The sequence below is a fragment of the Solanum dulcamara genome, chromosome 12 (genome assembly GCF_947179165.1).
Source record: "Solanum dulcamara chromosome 12, daSolDulc1.2, whole genome shotgun sequence".
Classification (NCBI taxonomy): domain Eukaryota; kingdom Viridiplantae; phylum Streptophyta; class Magnoliopsida; order Solanales; family Solanaceae; genus Solanum; species Solanum dulcamara.
Window position 1 is genome coordinate 27670453 of NC_077248.1, and position 15954 is coordinate 27686406.

General features: G+C 37.6%; 1 protein-coding gene across 1 annotated transcript; it reads left to right on the top strand.

The window, feature by feature from the left end:
- The first annotated feature begins 896 nt into the window (after positions 1-896).
- On the top strand, positions 897-5767 carry LOC129876674 (beta-xylosidase/alpha-L-arabinofuranosidase 2). The gene is made up of 7 exons (XM_055952164.1): positions 897-1353; positions 2946-3233; positions 3371-3540; positions 3622-3719; positions 3956-4306; positions 4383-4793; positions 4894-5767. Exons 1-7 carry the CDS (start codon positions 922-924, stop codon positions 5463-5465), a joined length of 2322 nt encoding a protein of 773 aa, XP_055808139.1. The 5' UTR covers positions 897-921; the 3' UTR covers positions 5466-5767.
- Positions 5768-15954: the final 10187 nt, after the last annotated feature.

Consider the following 15954-nt stretch of genomic DNA (forward strand, 5'->3'; position numbering starts at 1 on the left):
AATAAATTAAGAATATATATTAATTATCTATAGTTAAGTCATAGTCATAGAATTCTTAAGTTCAAAATATGACATGCAATTAATGTAAGCAAATAAATTTTTATTTTTCAAAATTTGTCCAACTCAAACATTTAACGGAAATAATGTAAATTTTTTTCGGTATGGGCAACATATAACCTAAATTTTGAAGAAATAGATGGAGGACATTCATTATGACAAATACATTTCAGCCAAAGTGTTTGTTTATAGTTTACACTCTTCATTTACGCAACTCACTCTGTGTGCGACCTTTGTGTAAAACAACCACTTTCTCCTCCATGGGTTGGCTACTATCCACTACAAAGCCGAAAAAAGAGTCTCTCCTATCTTTCATGACATTTGCATATCAAATAAATAATAAGCGGCAATGACCTTTTTCTTGGATCAATATTGTGTCATATAATTCACATACACATCAACTTCCTAATAAATCCATGCAAATTGTTTATCCAATTCCTAATTGTTTTATAGTTTTACACATTAATAAAAGTCACTGTCTAGAGACTCTGCAAGGAACTTCCAAATAAAGTTATAAAAACTGAAAGAAAAAAAAAAGAGCAGGCCACTAAAAGTAGAAATCTTTCACGGACCCCATTTTTACCCTTTTCCTCATATTGCAGAAAATAATTGGAGAAGAGAAAGTGTTAAAGTTGGCAGATTCTTGTATATGTATGGTATAGAAAAATCACAATTAATGGACTCCTGAAAATTTTCTCATCACGGGTTGCTACAAAACAAGATTTGTATTTAATTAATTACTGCACCACTCTTATGCAAGTCTTTTCTACTTCTTTCACTCTATAAATAACCATCCTCCTCTAACTCTAAATTTTGCTTCTTCGTTTCATTCTCTTTGTTAGAGAGGTCTTGAAGAACAAAAGAATGGCCTTTTCATCTAATAACCAATGCTCTGCTTTCCTCTGTTTCATTCACATTCTTGGTTTCATATTTTTGTTAGAATTGAAGCCAGTTTTGGCACAGAATTCTCCTGTTTTCGCTTGTGATATCACGAGTAATCCGGCGTTGGGGAATTTATCATTTTGTGACGCGTCTTTGACAGTGGAAAACAGAGTGAATGATCTTGTGCAGAGATTGACTTTGTCAGAAAAGATTGGATTCTTGGTGAGTGGTGCAGGTGGTGTGAGTAGGCTTGGGATACCTAAGTATGAATGGTGGTCTGAGGCCTTACATGGTGTTGCATATACTGGTCCAGGAGTACATTTCTCTAGTCTTGTTCCTGGTGCCACTAGCTTCCCTCAAGTCATTCTCACTGCTGCTTCTTTCAATGTCACATTGTTTCAAACCATTGGAAAGGTATTCTCTCACCTTATTTTTTCAACAATTCATGATTCTTTGGTTTAATATACACTATTAGTAAGACTGTTTTGAACAATCATGTCATACACGAGAGAATTTTGGTAACTGTTTATAGTATTAGTTGCCTCAAAACAAGGCAAGTTACAATAGGTTAGCCGTTAGCATGCACTGATATGTAAAATTCTTTACATTGTTCGTGTATTTAAGTTAAATCTGTAGTTTTGATTAAACTGAGCTCCAATAATCCTTTTATTACCTTCGTTTTAATTTGTTTGTCTAGTTTTGATGTGACAGAATTTAAAAAAGTAAAGATTACTTTGGAATCTTAGTTAAGGTCATGAAATAAAGATATATAGCATATACTAGATTGTCCCCTATTCTTGTTGTCTTAAAACATGTTATGTGAAAAGTTAGAATTTAAATTATTTTTAAAAAAATAAAATAAAAGAGATATTTTTTATGGAACGAAATTAAAAAAAATAAGACAAATAAATTGAAATGAACTAAGTATATTTCTCTGTCTACTAATTTTTACCAAAGACATTATTTAACCAACTGTATTTTTGGCGAGTAATTCTATCCATAGACGTCTACTATTTTGGCATGTCTTAAAGAATTCAAGCTTCACTAAATCATTACAATTCTGTTTAAATTTTTTGAAACTGACCTCACTTTGTGATACTATATGTTGAATATTTTTGTTTGAATATTTTTTTAAAATCTGATGGAATTTCTTTTATAAACGCTGATAGAAAGTGAAGTCCAACCAATTCTTGACGTTTGTTGCCGTCGGTACCATTATTTCAATACCAGCCTTTCAATTTAATGCATTGATTGTATTTTTGGAAAATGACAGACGTGTGTCCAGTTTTATAGACAATATATGCGTAGATCATCTTCTAAACGTTAAGTTGATTTTGATTTTTAAAAAAAACATGTTTCTCCGTGTTATTAATTTATAAGGAAGACCAAATGTTATATGTTTTATTATTTGTCTTTGTGAAGTAGCTAGGTAGCCATTTTTAGTTGATGGAATTTTAATCATCAGAGCTAGTTTCTTTAATAGTAATTAAAGAAACGATGAAATGAGACATATGCATTATGCAAATGTTAGGATGATTCCAGTTTGCAATGTGGTTTTCTTAAGTCAGGAAATTTCATTTTGGTTAAGATCTTTTCATCTTACGCCATCTGAGAATAAACAATGAGTACAAATGCGTGAACAAAATAATTCGCTTATTCATAAAACTGTCATGCTTCAAACAGCCCGTTTACGAATTGATAATGACAAGGATATTAGTTTCAAAATTTGTACTGAAGAATCTTTCCTTTTCTCTCTGAAATCAAATTCGTGATAGAAAATATGAGGATTTACTTTAATTACTTCAAAACTCCTAGAAAATAGTTGAGAGTAGCATAATAATAAATTAATTCTTGCAGGTATAAACGACCCTAGAGAGTGTGTTAGAGTATGTTCAATTGAAATCATCATTTTTGGCGTAGACCATAGATATTTACCCTTAAAAGTAGCATAAATAAAGTATTGAACCCATATTTTTAAAACTTTTGAATCCGCCCTCTGCTTATAGGTAGTGTCCACCGAGGCTAGGGCAATGTACAATGTTGGTTTAGCAGGTTTGACATATTGGTCTCCCAATGTCAACATTTTTCGTGACCCAAGATGGGGAAGAGGCCAAGAAACACCAGGAGAAGACCCAACACTCACCAGCAAGTATGGTGTAGCCTATGTCAGAGGATTGCAACAAACAGATGATGGCAGTAAACATAAGCTCAAGGTTGCTGCTTGCTGTAAGCATTATACAGCTTATGATGTTGATAATTGGAAAGGAATCCAAAGATATAGTTTCAATGCTCTGGTTAGTTTCTCTCATTTCGTCGTACATTTTACCCATTACTTTTATGTCAATTTTTACTTGTATACACAAACATATAGGAACCTGGTACAAAAGGTTAAATTAGAGTGACAACGTAAGATGGTTGATTTTGTGAGTAGGTAACACAACAAGATTTAGATGATACATTTCAACCCCCATTCAAGAGTTGTGTACTTGAAGGAGATGTAGCCAGTGTGATGTGTTCATATAATCAAGTCAATGGCAAGCCAACCTGTGGTGATGCAGACCTTCTTGCTGGGATTATAAGGGGAGATTGGAAATTAAATGGGTATAAATTGAAGCTTTCTTGATTTTTGCTTTTCAAAGAATTAGATGAATAAATGCACTTACATAAGTATGCTTAAAACAGATACATAGTCACGGATTGTGATTCATTACAAGTCATTTTCAAATCCCAAAACTACACCAAAACACCAGAGGAGGCTGCAGCTTTGGGTCTAAATTCAGGTGAGCCATTTTCAACTCTTTTAAGTTTGGGTATTTTCATTTTTTTTCTACCATCACTAGATGTCAAATTAACATTTTAAACTCCAAGTCTAAGCAACACTATAAAGTAAATTGGGACAGATTTAGAGCTAGCTTAGGCAATTAAAATGCATATTCTTGTAATTTTGACCTCTACCTCAAGATTTTATCTATGCATTAGTACTGCCTAAAGAATCTACATTTTTTCTATGTGACAGGGGTGGACCTGAATTGTGGATCTTGGCTGAGTACATATACTCAAGGTGCTGTTGACCAAAAACTTGTGAATGAATCAGTTATTGATAGAGCTATCTCAAATAATTTTGCAACACTAATGAGACTTGGATTCTTTGATGGTAATCCAAGAAACCGCATTTATGGAAACCTTGGCCCTAAAGATGTTTGCACCCTAGAAAACCAAGATCTTGCTCGTGAAGCTGCAAGACAAGGGATAGTCTTGCTGAAAAATACTGCAGGATCACTACCTTTAATTCCCACTGCCATCAAATCGTTAGCAGTCATTGGTCCTAATGCTAATGTGACCAAAACCATGATCGGCAATTATGAAGGTACACACCGTAATAGCTTTATTTACAAAGATTTCATATCAGATTTGGTTTTGTCAATCATTTTTGGATTTTGCAGGCATTCCATGCAAGTACACAACTCCCTTGCAAGGTCTAACAGCCTCAGTTGCCACAATCTACAAGCCAGGATGTGCTGATGTGTCTTGCAACACTGCCCAAATTGATGATGCCAAGAAAATAGCATCCACAGCTGATGCTGTGATTTTAGTAATGGGATCTGATCAATCTATTGAGAAAGAAAGCCTGGACAGAATTAATATAACTCTTCCAGGACAGCAATCAGTTCTAGTAGCAGAGGTTGCTAAAGTTGCCAAGGGACCTGTAGTCCTTGTTATCATGTCTGGAGGTGGAATGGACGTACAATTTGCTGTTGACAATCCTAAGATAACAAGCATTCTTTGGATTGGTTTCCCTGGAGAAGCCGGTGGTGCTGCCTTAGCAGATGTCATCTTTGGATATTATAACCCAAGTCTGTCTCTTGTTTCAATTTTTAACAAGTATCAAATTAAGATGTTGGTTAATCTTTCCTCATGAAAAAGTGCCTTAAATGTTTTCATTGTATCTTGCAGGTGGAAGGCTCCCGATGACATGGTATCCACAATCATATGCAGATGTGGTTCCAATGACTATTATGAACATGAGGCCAGACCCTGCCACAAACTACCCTGGCAGGACTTATAGGTTCTATACTGGTCCAACTGTTTTCACATTTGGTCATGGATTAAGCTACTCTCAGTTCAAACACCATCTAGATAAAGTGCCGAAATTTGTCTCCCTCCCTCTTGGGGAAAAACATACTTGTCGTTTTAGCAAGTGCAAGTCTATTGAAGCAGTTGGGCAAAGCTGCAGCAATTTGGGATTTGACATTCATCTCAGAGTTAAAAATGTAGGGAAGATAAGTGGAAGCCATACAATTTTCTTGTTCACTTCACCACCCTCAGTTCATAATGCACCTAAGAAACATTTGTTGGGGTTCGAGAAAGTCCATTTGACACCCCAAGGGGAAGGGGTTGTTAAGTTCAATGTAGATGTTTGCAAGCATTTGAGTGTACATGACGAGCTTGGAAACAGGAAAGTTGCATTAGGACCACATGTTCTTCATATAGGAGATTTGAAGCATTCCTTGACTGTGAGGATTTGAGCAACTCCTCAACATATTTCTTCTCAAAAGAGAAGGGAAAATATCACAAGATGAAAACAATTCCAAATTCGGAATATGTTTACATAACTGTAACAAGTTTCTTAGTTTCGCTTAATTGTCCATCTTAAGTAGGGAAATAGTCTCTCTACCTCCTAAGATAAGGAAGGTCTGTATACACACTACCCTCTCTAGAGTTCAAGCCTCACTTGTGGAATCACACTGGATATATTGTTGTTATTGTCCATCTTAAGTAGAAGAATCAAACTCTTGAAGTGAAATAAAGTATTTTTCTCATTTTTTTATAGAGTATTCTATCTACAAATTCTTATATATATTTGAGATGTCATCTACATTATGGTTACCTCCTGCTACAGAAAACTAGTACTCAAATATTCTGATGATTTTAAAATTTAAACAAACTTTAGGAGGCAAAATAAGTTTCACCACATTCTACCAAATACATTGCCAATTAGAAATCAAGGAGTAGATAGGTATATTTAGTAAGAAACGTTAATCTGAACGGAGATTGTCCAACAAGCACATCATGATTGCAGTGAGATTCATTGTCTATGCCCATTTGGCCAAAAATAGTACTTATTTCAGTATTTGCAAATATTGAAGTTCAATTACTACAAATACTAATTTAGCCATTACTACTTTGAAAAAAATTATAAGTGAAACAATGATATTCACTCACAAATCTTCTATCTTTTGTCATGCCATGACAAAATTTAGGACTTCTACTTGGTGTGAGATTCATTGAGTCAACTCAATTCCGACATGATTCACAGATGAATTCTTCCAGCCTTCTAGGCCAGGAAGCCATTTTTTTCCTTCTCCAATGAAGTTGGACTAAATCTTTAACAGTAAGGGTTGTTACTCTATGTCACATTGAATTATATGCAATTTTGATGTGAAATTAGCTCAAATTCAGGTAACCACTAAGAATTTAAGTAAATATAAGTAGAAATGGAGAAAAACTAACAATATTCTCGTCTCGTGTCACTGAAAAATGGCAAAACAAAGTACATACACAAGAATAAGTTGGTTTATGACAGAATAGAACATAAAACAACAATATGGTTTGTAAAAAGTTGTCAAGTGAGGTACAAATATTAGCGAATTTATGTAATGACCTCCAAGGTCATTTTCATGTTTTTGTGTGTTTTTACCGTTTTACCCCTTTCCATAGCTTCTTTGTAGCTCCTATGTGATGTTGGGATGGGTGGCATGCTCTCCAAGGTGTTCGGTTGAGTTTTGAGGTGGTTTGACCATTTTTGAGGCTTAAGATTTGAAAGAATTGACTTTAGTCTACATCCGGAGATTCGAGCGTCATATAAAAATTCTGACAGTTCCATCAACTCCGGAAGGTCAATTTTGGTCTAGAAGGAAGGTTGATTTGGGTTTTAGAGTCTTCGTTTTGAGTTTGTGTGATTTGTCGTTTTAACTTTAAAATTTCGGCCAAGTTTGATTTCAGTCAACATTTTGAGTAAACGCGCTCGGATGAAAATTCCGTCAGCGTGGTTAGCTCCGAAACATCGATTTTGATCTAAGGCGACCTTTGGTTCGATTCTCAAGGTGCTCAGAATGAGTTTTAGGCCATTTGTGCATTTTGAATGCTTTCTTCGGAAAGTGTTGACTTTGTTCAACATTCCAATAAAACGACTTTCGTTGGAAAATCCGTCGATTCAATTAAGTCTGAAATATTATTTCTGGTTAGGTAGCATAGTCCGTTTGCATTTGTGGATTTCCGAATGAATTCTGTACCCCCATCGGAGAAAAACTCAATTCTCCAAAGTTGAGCACCAGTTGCACTGCTGGTGCAAGAGCTTTTGCTCTTAGCATTCGCGACCCAGTGGTCCGCGATCGCAAAGGTCTGAGACCCTGGGCATCATGATCGCATGATTAACCATCGCAATCGCGATGGGCTAACTGGCTCAGACCTCGCGATCGTGATGAACAAATTAACTGGCTTCAGTGAATTAAAAGACCCATTTCCAGCAGCTAAGTCCCATTTTGGAACTTAGTAATTTTGTGATTTTGAGAGCTTCTCTTGTCCATTTTTGATCATTCTTGCTCCGATGTGTTGGAAAATCTTGTAGGGACGTTCTGAGACCCTTTTCCATCCTAAAACCCTTGTAAGTTTCGCGTAAATTTTGTTGTTTCTTGTTTTTTTGAACTACTCTAGGGCTTGAATTTGATGGGATTGTTTGAGCTCTTTCAGTGCTCACAATGTGCCTATTTTTGGGGCACAAGTTCCTTGAGTTACTTGGAACCTTGTGACGGAGTTAGTTTTTCGATTTCATGCCCAAATCCCAATGTCAAATTTTAAACCACTTTTAGTTCTGTTGTAATTATAGCAATATGAGTATTGTTGTCTTTGCTTTGATGTGTTCTTCGATAATTTGATACAGTAGAATTGTTTGGAGGTGGCTCGAAAAGGAAAGACTCAAGTTTAGCGGTTCAGGTGCGGTTCCGATTTTGAGGTAGGTTATGGCTTATTCTTGTTAGACTTGGTTTGGTTAGAATTGGTATATTTTGAGTAGTAGCGCATGATTAGGTTGGTGATTTAGGGGTTGATATTCCATTGAGTAATTTGGAGCCGATGATCATCGATAGTGACTATTTTGGGGTGTAATCATTGGAGCCTTAGTCTAGGTGATATCTTGTCTAAATGCTTCTAGGTGGTTTGAACTTAAGATGCCGCGGTTTGACTTGTTTGATTTCGGTTGCCCACTAGTTGGGAATTTTGGCTTATGCTTGTGACTTGTTTGCCTTGATATTGAAATGTTTGGGCCCGAGGCCGTGCTTTCGATACATCGGAGTTTCAGGTTAGTGATTTGGTGCCCTTGACAGGATTTTTAGTCAGTTTGAGTGATACATGATTTTCACATACTACTTGTATTGATTTGTCTCGCCGATGTTAAAAATCCTATATAAAGAGAGAACAAAATGATGAGATTTAGGCTTTTGGTTGATGAATAGGGGTAATGATTTTATTAAGAAAATACCAGTGATATTTTATTATGGCATTTCATATTGAGAAGCTCGAGGCGTGAATTCCGGGCAGCCTGTTGATACATATTCGGATTACTATTATTACTATTATTATTGAAAAGCTCGAGGTGTGAATTTCGGGTGCCCCATGATAGTTTTGAGGAAATATTGTCTATACCTACTATTTATTATTGGTGCTTTTCTCTGGTATTTTGTGGGTTGAGATTATTTATATGATTATGTGTTTAGTTAGTATTTACTTGGTTACCGTATGATTCTTCTCGTACCCCTTTTCCCCATAACTGTAGCTTTATGCTTCTCCCTTATTATTAGTGGTATCATCATGCTGCTTATTATATACTTCTTCTTTCTGAGCTCGATCGGCCTATGATGCCTACTGAGTACCCCGTGTTTTAGTACTCATACTGCACTTCTGCATCTTTTGATGCAACTCCCAGTTTGAGTCACCCCCAATGCGCACCTGATCATCCGTAGCGGTGCGAGATTTGGATTGTGGTAAGCTATCGGCGTTCACAGACTTGCTACTTTCCCTCTTTTGTACCAACTTACACTTGTACTTTTGGATAGTCAGATTTGTATTGTATATTTATACATTGTCCGCTTTTGTACTTCATAGCTTCTATATAGGTGACACCAGGTCCGTAATTGGTTTAGTGTCAGTTTGTCATTTTTTGTCCCTATCGGGCCTTTTTGTATATTTTGTATCGTATTTAAATATCTATACCCTGTCTCGACTTTTCTTTTGTTATATTCTTCTTGCTTTCGTCTCCTTATGTTATTAATTATTTATTTAAAAATGAGATTTTGACTTCTGCATTAGTTGGATTTGGCTTGCCTACTCGGGGGTTATAGTAGGCACCATCATGACCCAGATTTGGATCGTGATAGAGTGGTATCAGATCTTAGTTCACCGGCCTCACCATTACAGGACCAAGAGTCTAGTAGAGTCCCACAGATCGATACGATGACGTCCATATCCAATCTTCGGGAGGTTATAGGACATTGTTAGGAATTAAGTCACTATTTTTATTTTTGATTGTGCGCTAATGATGATAAACACCTCTAAATCCTATTTGTTTCACTCTTTATTAGATGGTGAGGACGAGATCTACTCGGGGTGGACGAGTGATATACCGTGGATTTACGGTACTTTTAATACTTTAAACTTGAGATTTTGTATGTCTTTCAAGTGTTTGTAAGCATATTTGATGTTAGTAATGCTTATTTTGTAGGAAACCAAGTCGGAGAATTTGTTGAGGAATCACAACACTGAAGGAAGAAGTTTTTGGAGATTACGAGTCAACTCTATGACTCGTAGTTACTACCACAGGTCGTAGGTATCAATAGACTAAACAGAGATATAGGAATGCGGTTAAAGTGAAGTTGATGGGTAGATTCTACGACATGTTCTTAGTCCTATAAGTCATCATTTGAAGTCGTTAATTTGAAGTGAAAGACTGAAGACAAAATGAAGAATATGAGTTAGTTCTATGGCTTGTTCATTCCTACGAGTCGTAGAACACACTCATAGCTGAAGTTACTGATGATGAAGTAAGGGTAGTGTCTATGCCTCTAGTTGATGTCGTCCTAAGAGTTACGAGCCATAGAAAGTGGTCGTAAAGAAGAAGAGTTCTTCAGTTCAATGTGAGTGATCATGAGTTGGGTCTATGACACGTCAAAAGGTGTACGATCTGTAGAAATAAGCCGTAGACCCAAACTAGCTTAAAGTTTCCTATGTTCTCCAAATTCATATTTACTTACGATTATTTGTCTATAAATACACTTCTTGGGTTTAGTTTACTTTATGCACGTTTTTGGGTTTAAGAATATAGTTTGAACTACTTTTGGGTTATTATTCTTAAATTCCAGTTTGTGTTATCGATATTTTATGTTCGGATTTTATTGAAGATTTTGAATTCTCAATATTATTATTGTAAGTTCATGATTGCTTTTAAACTAAATATTATTGATTATGATCACGTAGTTATGAGTAGCTAATTCCACAACTAGGGTTGTGGGAAGCATGAAGAATTAACGATGTAGAACTTAATATAAAGTAATTCTTAAATAGTGTGCATACATGTATTATTTTTCCCTTCGTTTTAATTGCTTTTTAATGGTGGACAACGTTAGAACTCACCTTATTTTTACTTGCCAGATCAAGGAGGTAACGGATGGGAAAATGGATTAAACAATAAGATTTTGGGATAATCATCCTCATCTAATTAGCTTGAACAGATCAAGGAATAGCTAAATCTGAGATCATTGATAAGGATTAGTAAAGCATACACTCGTAGTCAGATCAAGTTGTATAGTGAAATTCACCTATTTGTGGGATCAAGGACTTAGGTAAAATTAACTTACTGATTCTACATGTAACATACTAGGAAAAGATTACTAATAAAAAAAGGTCTACTTAGTTAAGGATTTGTGGGGAACACATAAAACCCTAGTTTCACTTCAAATTGATTTAAATCACATTAAACCGTAATTTTGTTCGTTGATGCTTGTTATTTGATTTGTTAATCAGTTTTATAAAAATCCCTCCTTTATTTACGGAAATAAATTGATTACTAAAGCAAATAATAAATGATTAATCTAAAGTCTAAACTATATTTCTCGTGGGATCGACCCTAACCTTCATTAGGTTCTATATTTGATCAACAATTTCTTTATACTTCTTTAGAGAGGTGTAATTTGAGTGTATCAACAAGGACCCCCTGCGCCTACCAATAGAGCCCCAGCTCCAGTAGAGGTCTAGGCCGACACAAAGGATGGGGTAAAACTAAGGCCGCAGCACCAGTGCTGGAGCCAGACATTGAGGTTGAGTAGTTTGAGCATCAGCTAGAGGAGGAGGATCCAACCCAACCCCCACCCAAATTCGTGGCCACACCACTGGTACAGAATACTCTGGCCCGAATCCTCAGCTTCATGGAGGGTATGTCCCGATCAGGGACCCTGCCTAGCACATCATCTGGACCTCAGGTCCGAGAGGAGGCACAGACTTCAGGCCAGGCCGGAGCACAGTATAATCAGACCCCAGTTCTATAGCCTACTACTATAGCTCATCCGGTGATTCAGCCTATTCCTACGGTTGTTCAGTACAGGCAGCTAGGCAAGTTATGACTGCGGAGGAGCAGAAGATGTTGGGAAGATTTATCAGATTGGCCCTTCTTAGGTTATCAGGTTCCACGAGCGAGGATGCTTATGAGTTTCTGGTTAGTTTTTAGGAGAGGTTGCATAACCTCAAGATGGTGAAGTCCTATGGGGTCGATTACACTACTTTCCAGTTGGATAGACCAGCGAAGCAGTGGTGGAGGTCATATCTCAACTGCAGACCTGCGAAGATCGCCGCTGATGACATGGACCTAGTTCTCTGAGTCCTTCTTAGAGAAGTATGTACCCCATAGTTTTAGAGAGAGGTTGAGGGATGAGTTCAAAGCACTAGTATAGGGATCGATGACGGTCACAGAGTATGAGTCTCGATTCCATGAGCTCTCCAAACACGCTACCATGATTATGCCGACAGAAGAGGAGCGGGCACACCGGTTTGTAAGAGGGTTATTGGTTTATTTTAGGTTAGCTACAAAACAAATATTTGTATTGGCCTATTCGTTCTTGCAGATAGTAGATCATACCCGCACTATTAAGGTTATACGTCGCGAGGCCTACGAAGGCAGCGACAAGAGGCCTCACCGCTAGGGAAGCTTCAGTGGACTCTAGTCACATGGTAGGGGTTTTTTTAGAAGAGTCCATCCACAATAGTATCTATCTTGTAGGCCAGTTCAGCCAGCCTTACAACTTACGGATGGTGGATCAGTAGGTGCTGGTGGGCAGAGCGGCCAGACTTTGGGTCAATCTTCTCGGGGTCAGACTTTTAGGTATTCAAGATGTAGTGGCCATTCAGGTTCTTCTAAGATATCATATGGAGGTTCATTCAAGGGTCGTTCTATGAGTGTGGTGTGATAGGTCATTTTTCTAGGGAGTGTCCTAACATTTGTCATCGCAGATGCCAGATGCAATAGGGTCAGCAGGTTCAGACCCCTAGGGCCCCAATTCAACCGCCTAGAGAGAGTGTGCAGGGTGGTAGAGATGAGTCTCAGGGTACTAGGGATGGTCCCCAAGTAGGCCAGATGGATGGTAGAGGTGGACGCAGTCATATGTATGATTTTCTGGGTAGGTAGGAGGAGGAGACATCGGATGCCGCCATCACAGGTATGATTTCCATCTCTTATCAGCCTGTCTATGCTTTATTTGATCCGAGGTCCACTTACTCATATTGTCTAATTTTTATTCTATTTGATGGGATGTGTTATGTGAGCCATTACTTGTGCCTATGTGTGTTGCTACCCCCGTCAGTGATTTTTTAGTAGTGGATGGAGTGTATCGATCTTATGTGGTGACTATCATGGGGTATGATACTAGAGAGGACCTGATTGTGCTAGATAAGATAGACTTTGACTTGATTCTAGGCATGGATTGGTTGTCTACTCATCATGAGATTTTAGATTCCTTCTCAAGGACCGCTACCCTATGTATGCCTGGTATTCCTCCTGTCGTGTGGGAAAGTGCAGTTAGTCATGTACTGTGCGGTGTGATATCCTTCCTTAGGGCTCAGCGGTTAGTGGGAAAGGGGTGTCTAGCCTATCTATAAGACTCTCAAAATGTGAAAGGTACTAAACCAAGGAGCAAAGAATGAATTCTCAGAAAATGCAGAAAATTGGCACTAGGATCTGACCATGGAAGCCATTACGAGCGGTAGTGAGAAATCACGCACCTTAGTGGGCAACCGTAGTAGAGATTCAGAGAATCAGACCTGCAGGGAAGGGACCACAATGAGGACCACAGACCGTGGTGAGAACCATAGACTGTAAAGTTCTCCATGGTAAACCCTTTGCAAGACACTTATGAATTTTCCCAAGGCAAGGTCCACGACCGACTTTCATGGATCGTGGAACACTCCACGGACCGTGGTGTGTCCCCGTGGTGGTCACTTTGCAGGACTCCTGCAGGACCTACACCACGACCACCTTTCACAGCCCATTGTTACCTTCATGGACCGTGAAGGTATTTCGTGATGATACATCAAAGACTACTCTGCGCCGCTTTCCATAATATTTTCCAAGCCCCTTACTAGGGATCCCACCATGGACCGAGAAGGGTCCCCGTGAAGCCAGTTCCGATCAAATTTTAAAAGGGATAGTTTGGTCTTTTCCTATATTTTTAATTCAAGTGGTGTCATTTTGAGGATAGAATCCACCCATCTAAAGCCCCTAAACCCTTCTAAGACCTCATTCTTCACACTTAGATCAAAACCCTCAAATCCTCTCTTCTCAAGCTCTCCCAAAAATTTCAAGGCAAGCTTAGGGTTTCATCTCAAGACCTCTCTAAGTATCCATTCCTCCTCAATTCATCATTAGGGATTTATTTTCCCTAATGTGTGTGGGTTTCATTCATGGGTTCTTCCACCCATGGAACCCAAATGATTTCCTACTTGGTATTTTAATTTTCAAATGATGAATTTTCATGGGCTTTTACATGATGACTCAAAATGCATATATTATGATATATTTTAAGTTTATTTACCTATATTGATGCATATTAACTCTCAATTTTATGAAATGAATGATTTGATCAAGTGTCTATATGGAGGCTAGAAAGTGGTTTTGAAGTGTATATAGTGGTCTCTTTTTAATATATGTATTTTGCTGCATTTCCCTCACTCTTATGCATGCAAGAATTCTTTAAATACATTTGAAGGTTTATGAAATGTATCCACCTAGTTTCTTATATTAAAGTGAAGTTGAAATGAAAGTTTTTGACTCTAAAATGAAAGTTATAAAGTAAATATTTTAATAAGGGAGTCTTATGATGAAATGATTGAATGATGAAAGGGCTTCTTAGCCAAAGCAAGGTTTCAATGTGAAAGGACAATTCTCATGTTGAATCAAATGAAATGTTTTAATAAGCTATTCCAGCGAATGATGATTTGATGATTAAGTTATACAATACTTATGTTATTATGATATCTAAATGTATTCCATGGGATTGACGTAGAATAGAATCTAGCATGTAGATGGGGACTCAACCTAAGGGATCCTTAAGTAAAGTCTCATGTTAAATTTAGGAGCCCTTTTTGGCTATTTAGGCTAGTGTATCCATGATTAGCCAATAAGGTTAAAGCTAAAGAAATATTTAAAGTTGACGGAGTTCTACCCGGCAAGTAGTTTCCCCGTGCCTATGTAAGGGGTTATGTTGGATTCCATATGCTAGCTCGCATAGTCAAAAATGTCGGTTGCGGTCATCTCCCCATAAAAATAAAGGTTTTAAGGTTTCATTTAATGTTTTTCTCATGCATGCATTCACTTACATATATTTCTTATAAATGTCTTAATGTTCTTCATTATATAGCATGCTCACATACTTAGTACATTCAAAGTACTAATGCATACTTTTGCCTACATGATATCACCATGTAGGAATCGGCGTCGCTCAACATTCTCCTCCCCATGGCTAAGTTTTATCATTGAGGGCTACTACTTTTTATGAGTTCCCATGGTTCGGGAACAACACCCCTATTTCCCTTCTATATTATGCTATGTCTAAACATTGAATTCTCTTTTAGTACTTGTTGTTTGATTTTAAGAGTGAGATAGGGACATGTCTTAGCCCCCTATTTATCTTTATGTTTCCTCTTGATTTATTTATCATTACCAATGAAAATCTTAATGAATGCTAAGAGACTTGGATGATGTACCTCCAGGTACTTCATTCGCTGTTTCATGTTTAGGCCCTAGGATTGGGGCGTGATAAACTTAGCATCAGAGCATGAGATTTTGAAATGGTCCTCGGAGTCCAATATACCGCGTCAAACAGAGTCTTGTTCATAGTTGTGAAGAGCGCCATAACTATGAATAGGAGACTATGGGACATTTAGGAAAGTTTTCACTTTTTCCAAATTCATGTCGTGCCTTAGAGTGTCATAAGGCTTCTTCTAACTTATGACCTATTTTGTGTTCTCTAGATAATGCCTCATGGAAAAGCACCTCTAAGAGCAAGGGTTGATGATGAGAACCAAGCTCCTTCGGTTCTCGATACCCCACATCATAAGGAAGGGGTAACCCATATTGAGTTTCACAATATCATTATGTAGTTGGCTCAAGCCATAGCCAACCAAAGGAATCAAGGTGTTCCTCCTTCCCAAATGCAAAATCCAGCCTCTAGGATTTGGGATACCAAAGGATGAATCTGCCTGAGTTCGATGGTTTTAAACTAGATGAGGACCCTATGGAGTTCTTTGATAAGATATACAGGATTATGACTATCATGGGTGTGCCACTGAATGAGAAGGCTGAGCTAGTGGCCTATCAACTCAAAAGTATGGCTCAAGTGTGGTATGAACAATAGGTTCTCGATAGGGATCAAAAAATGGGGCTAATAGGATGGGAAGAGTTCAAAGGTTCCTTCCTAG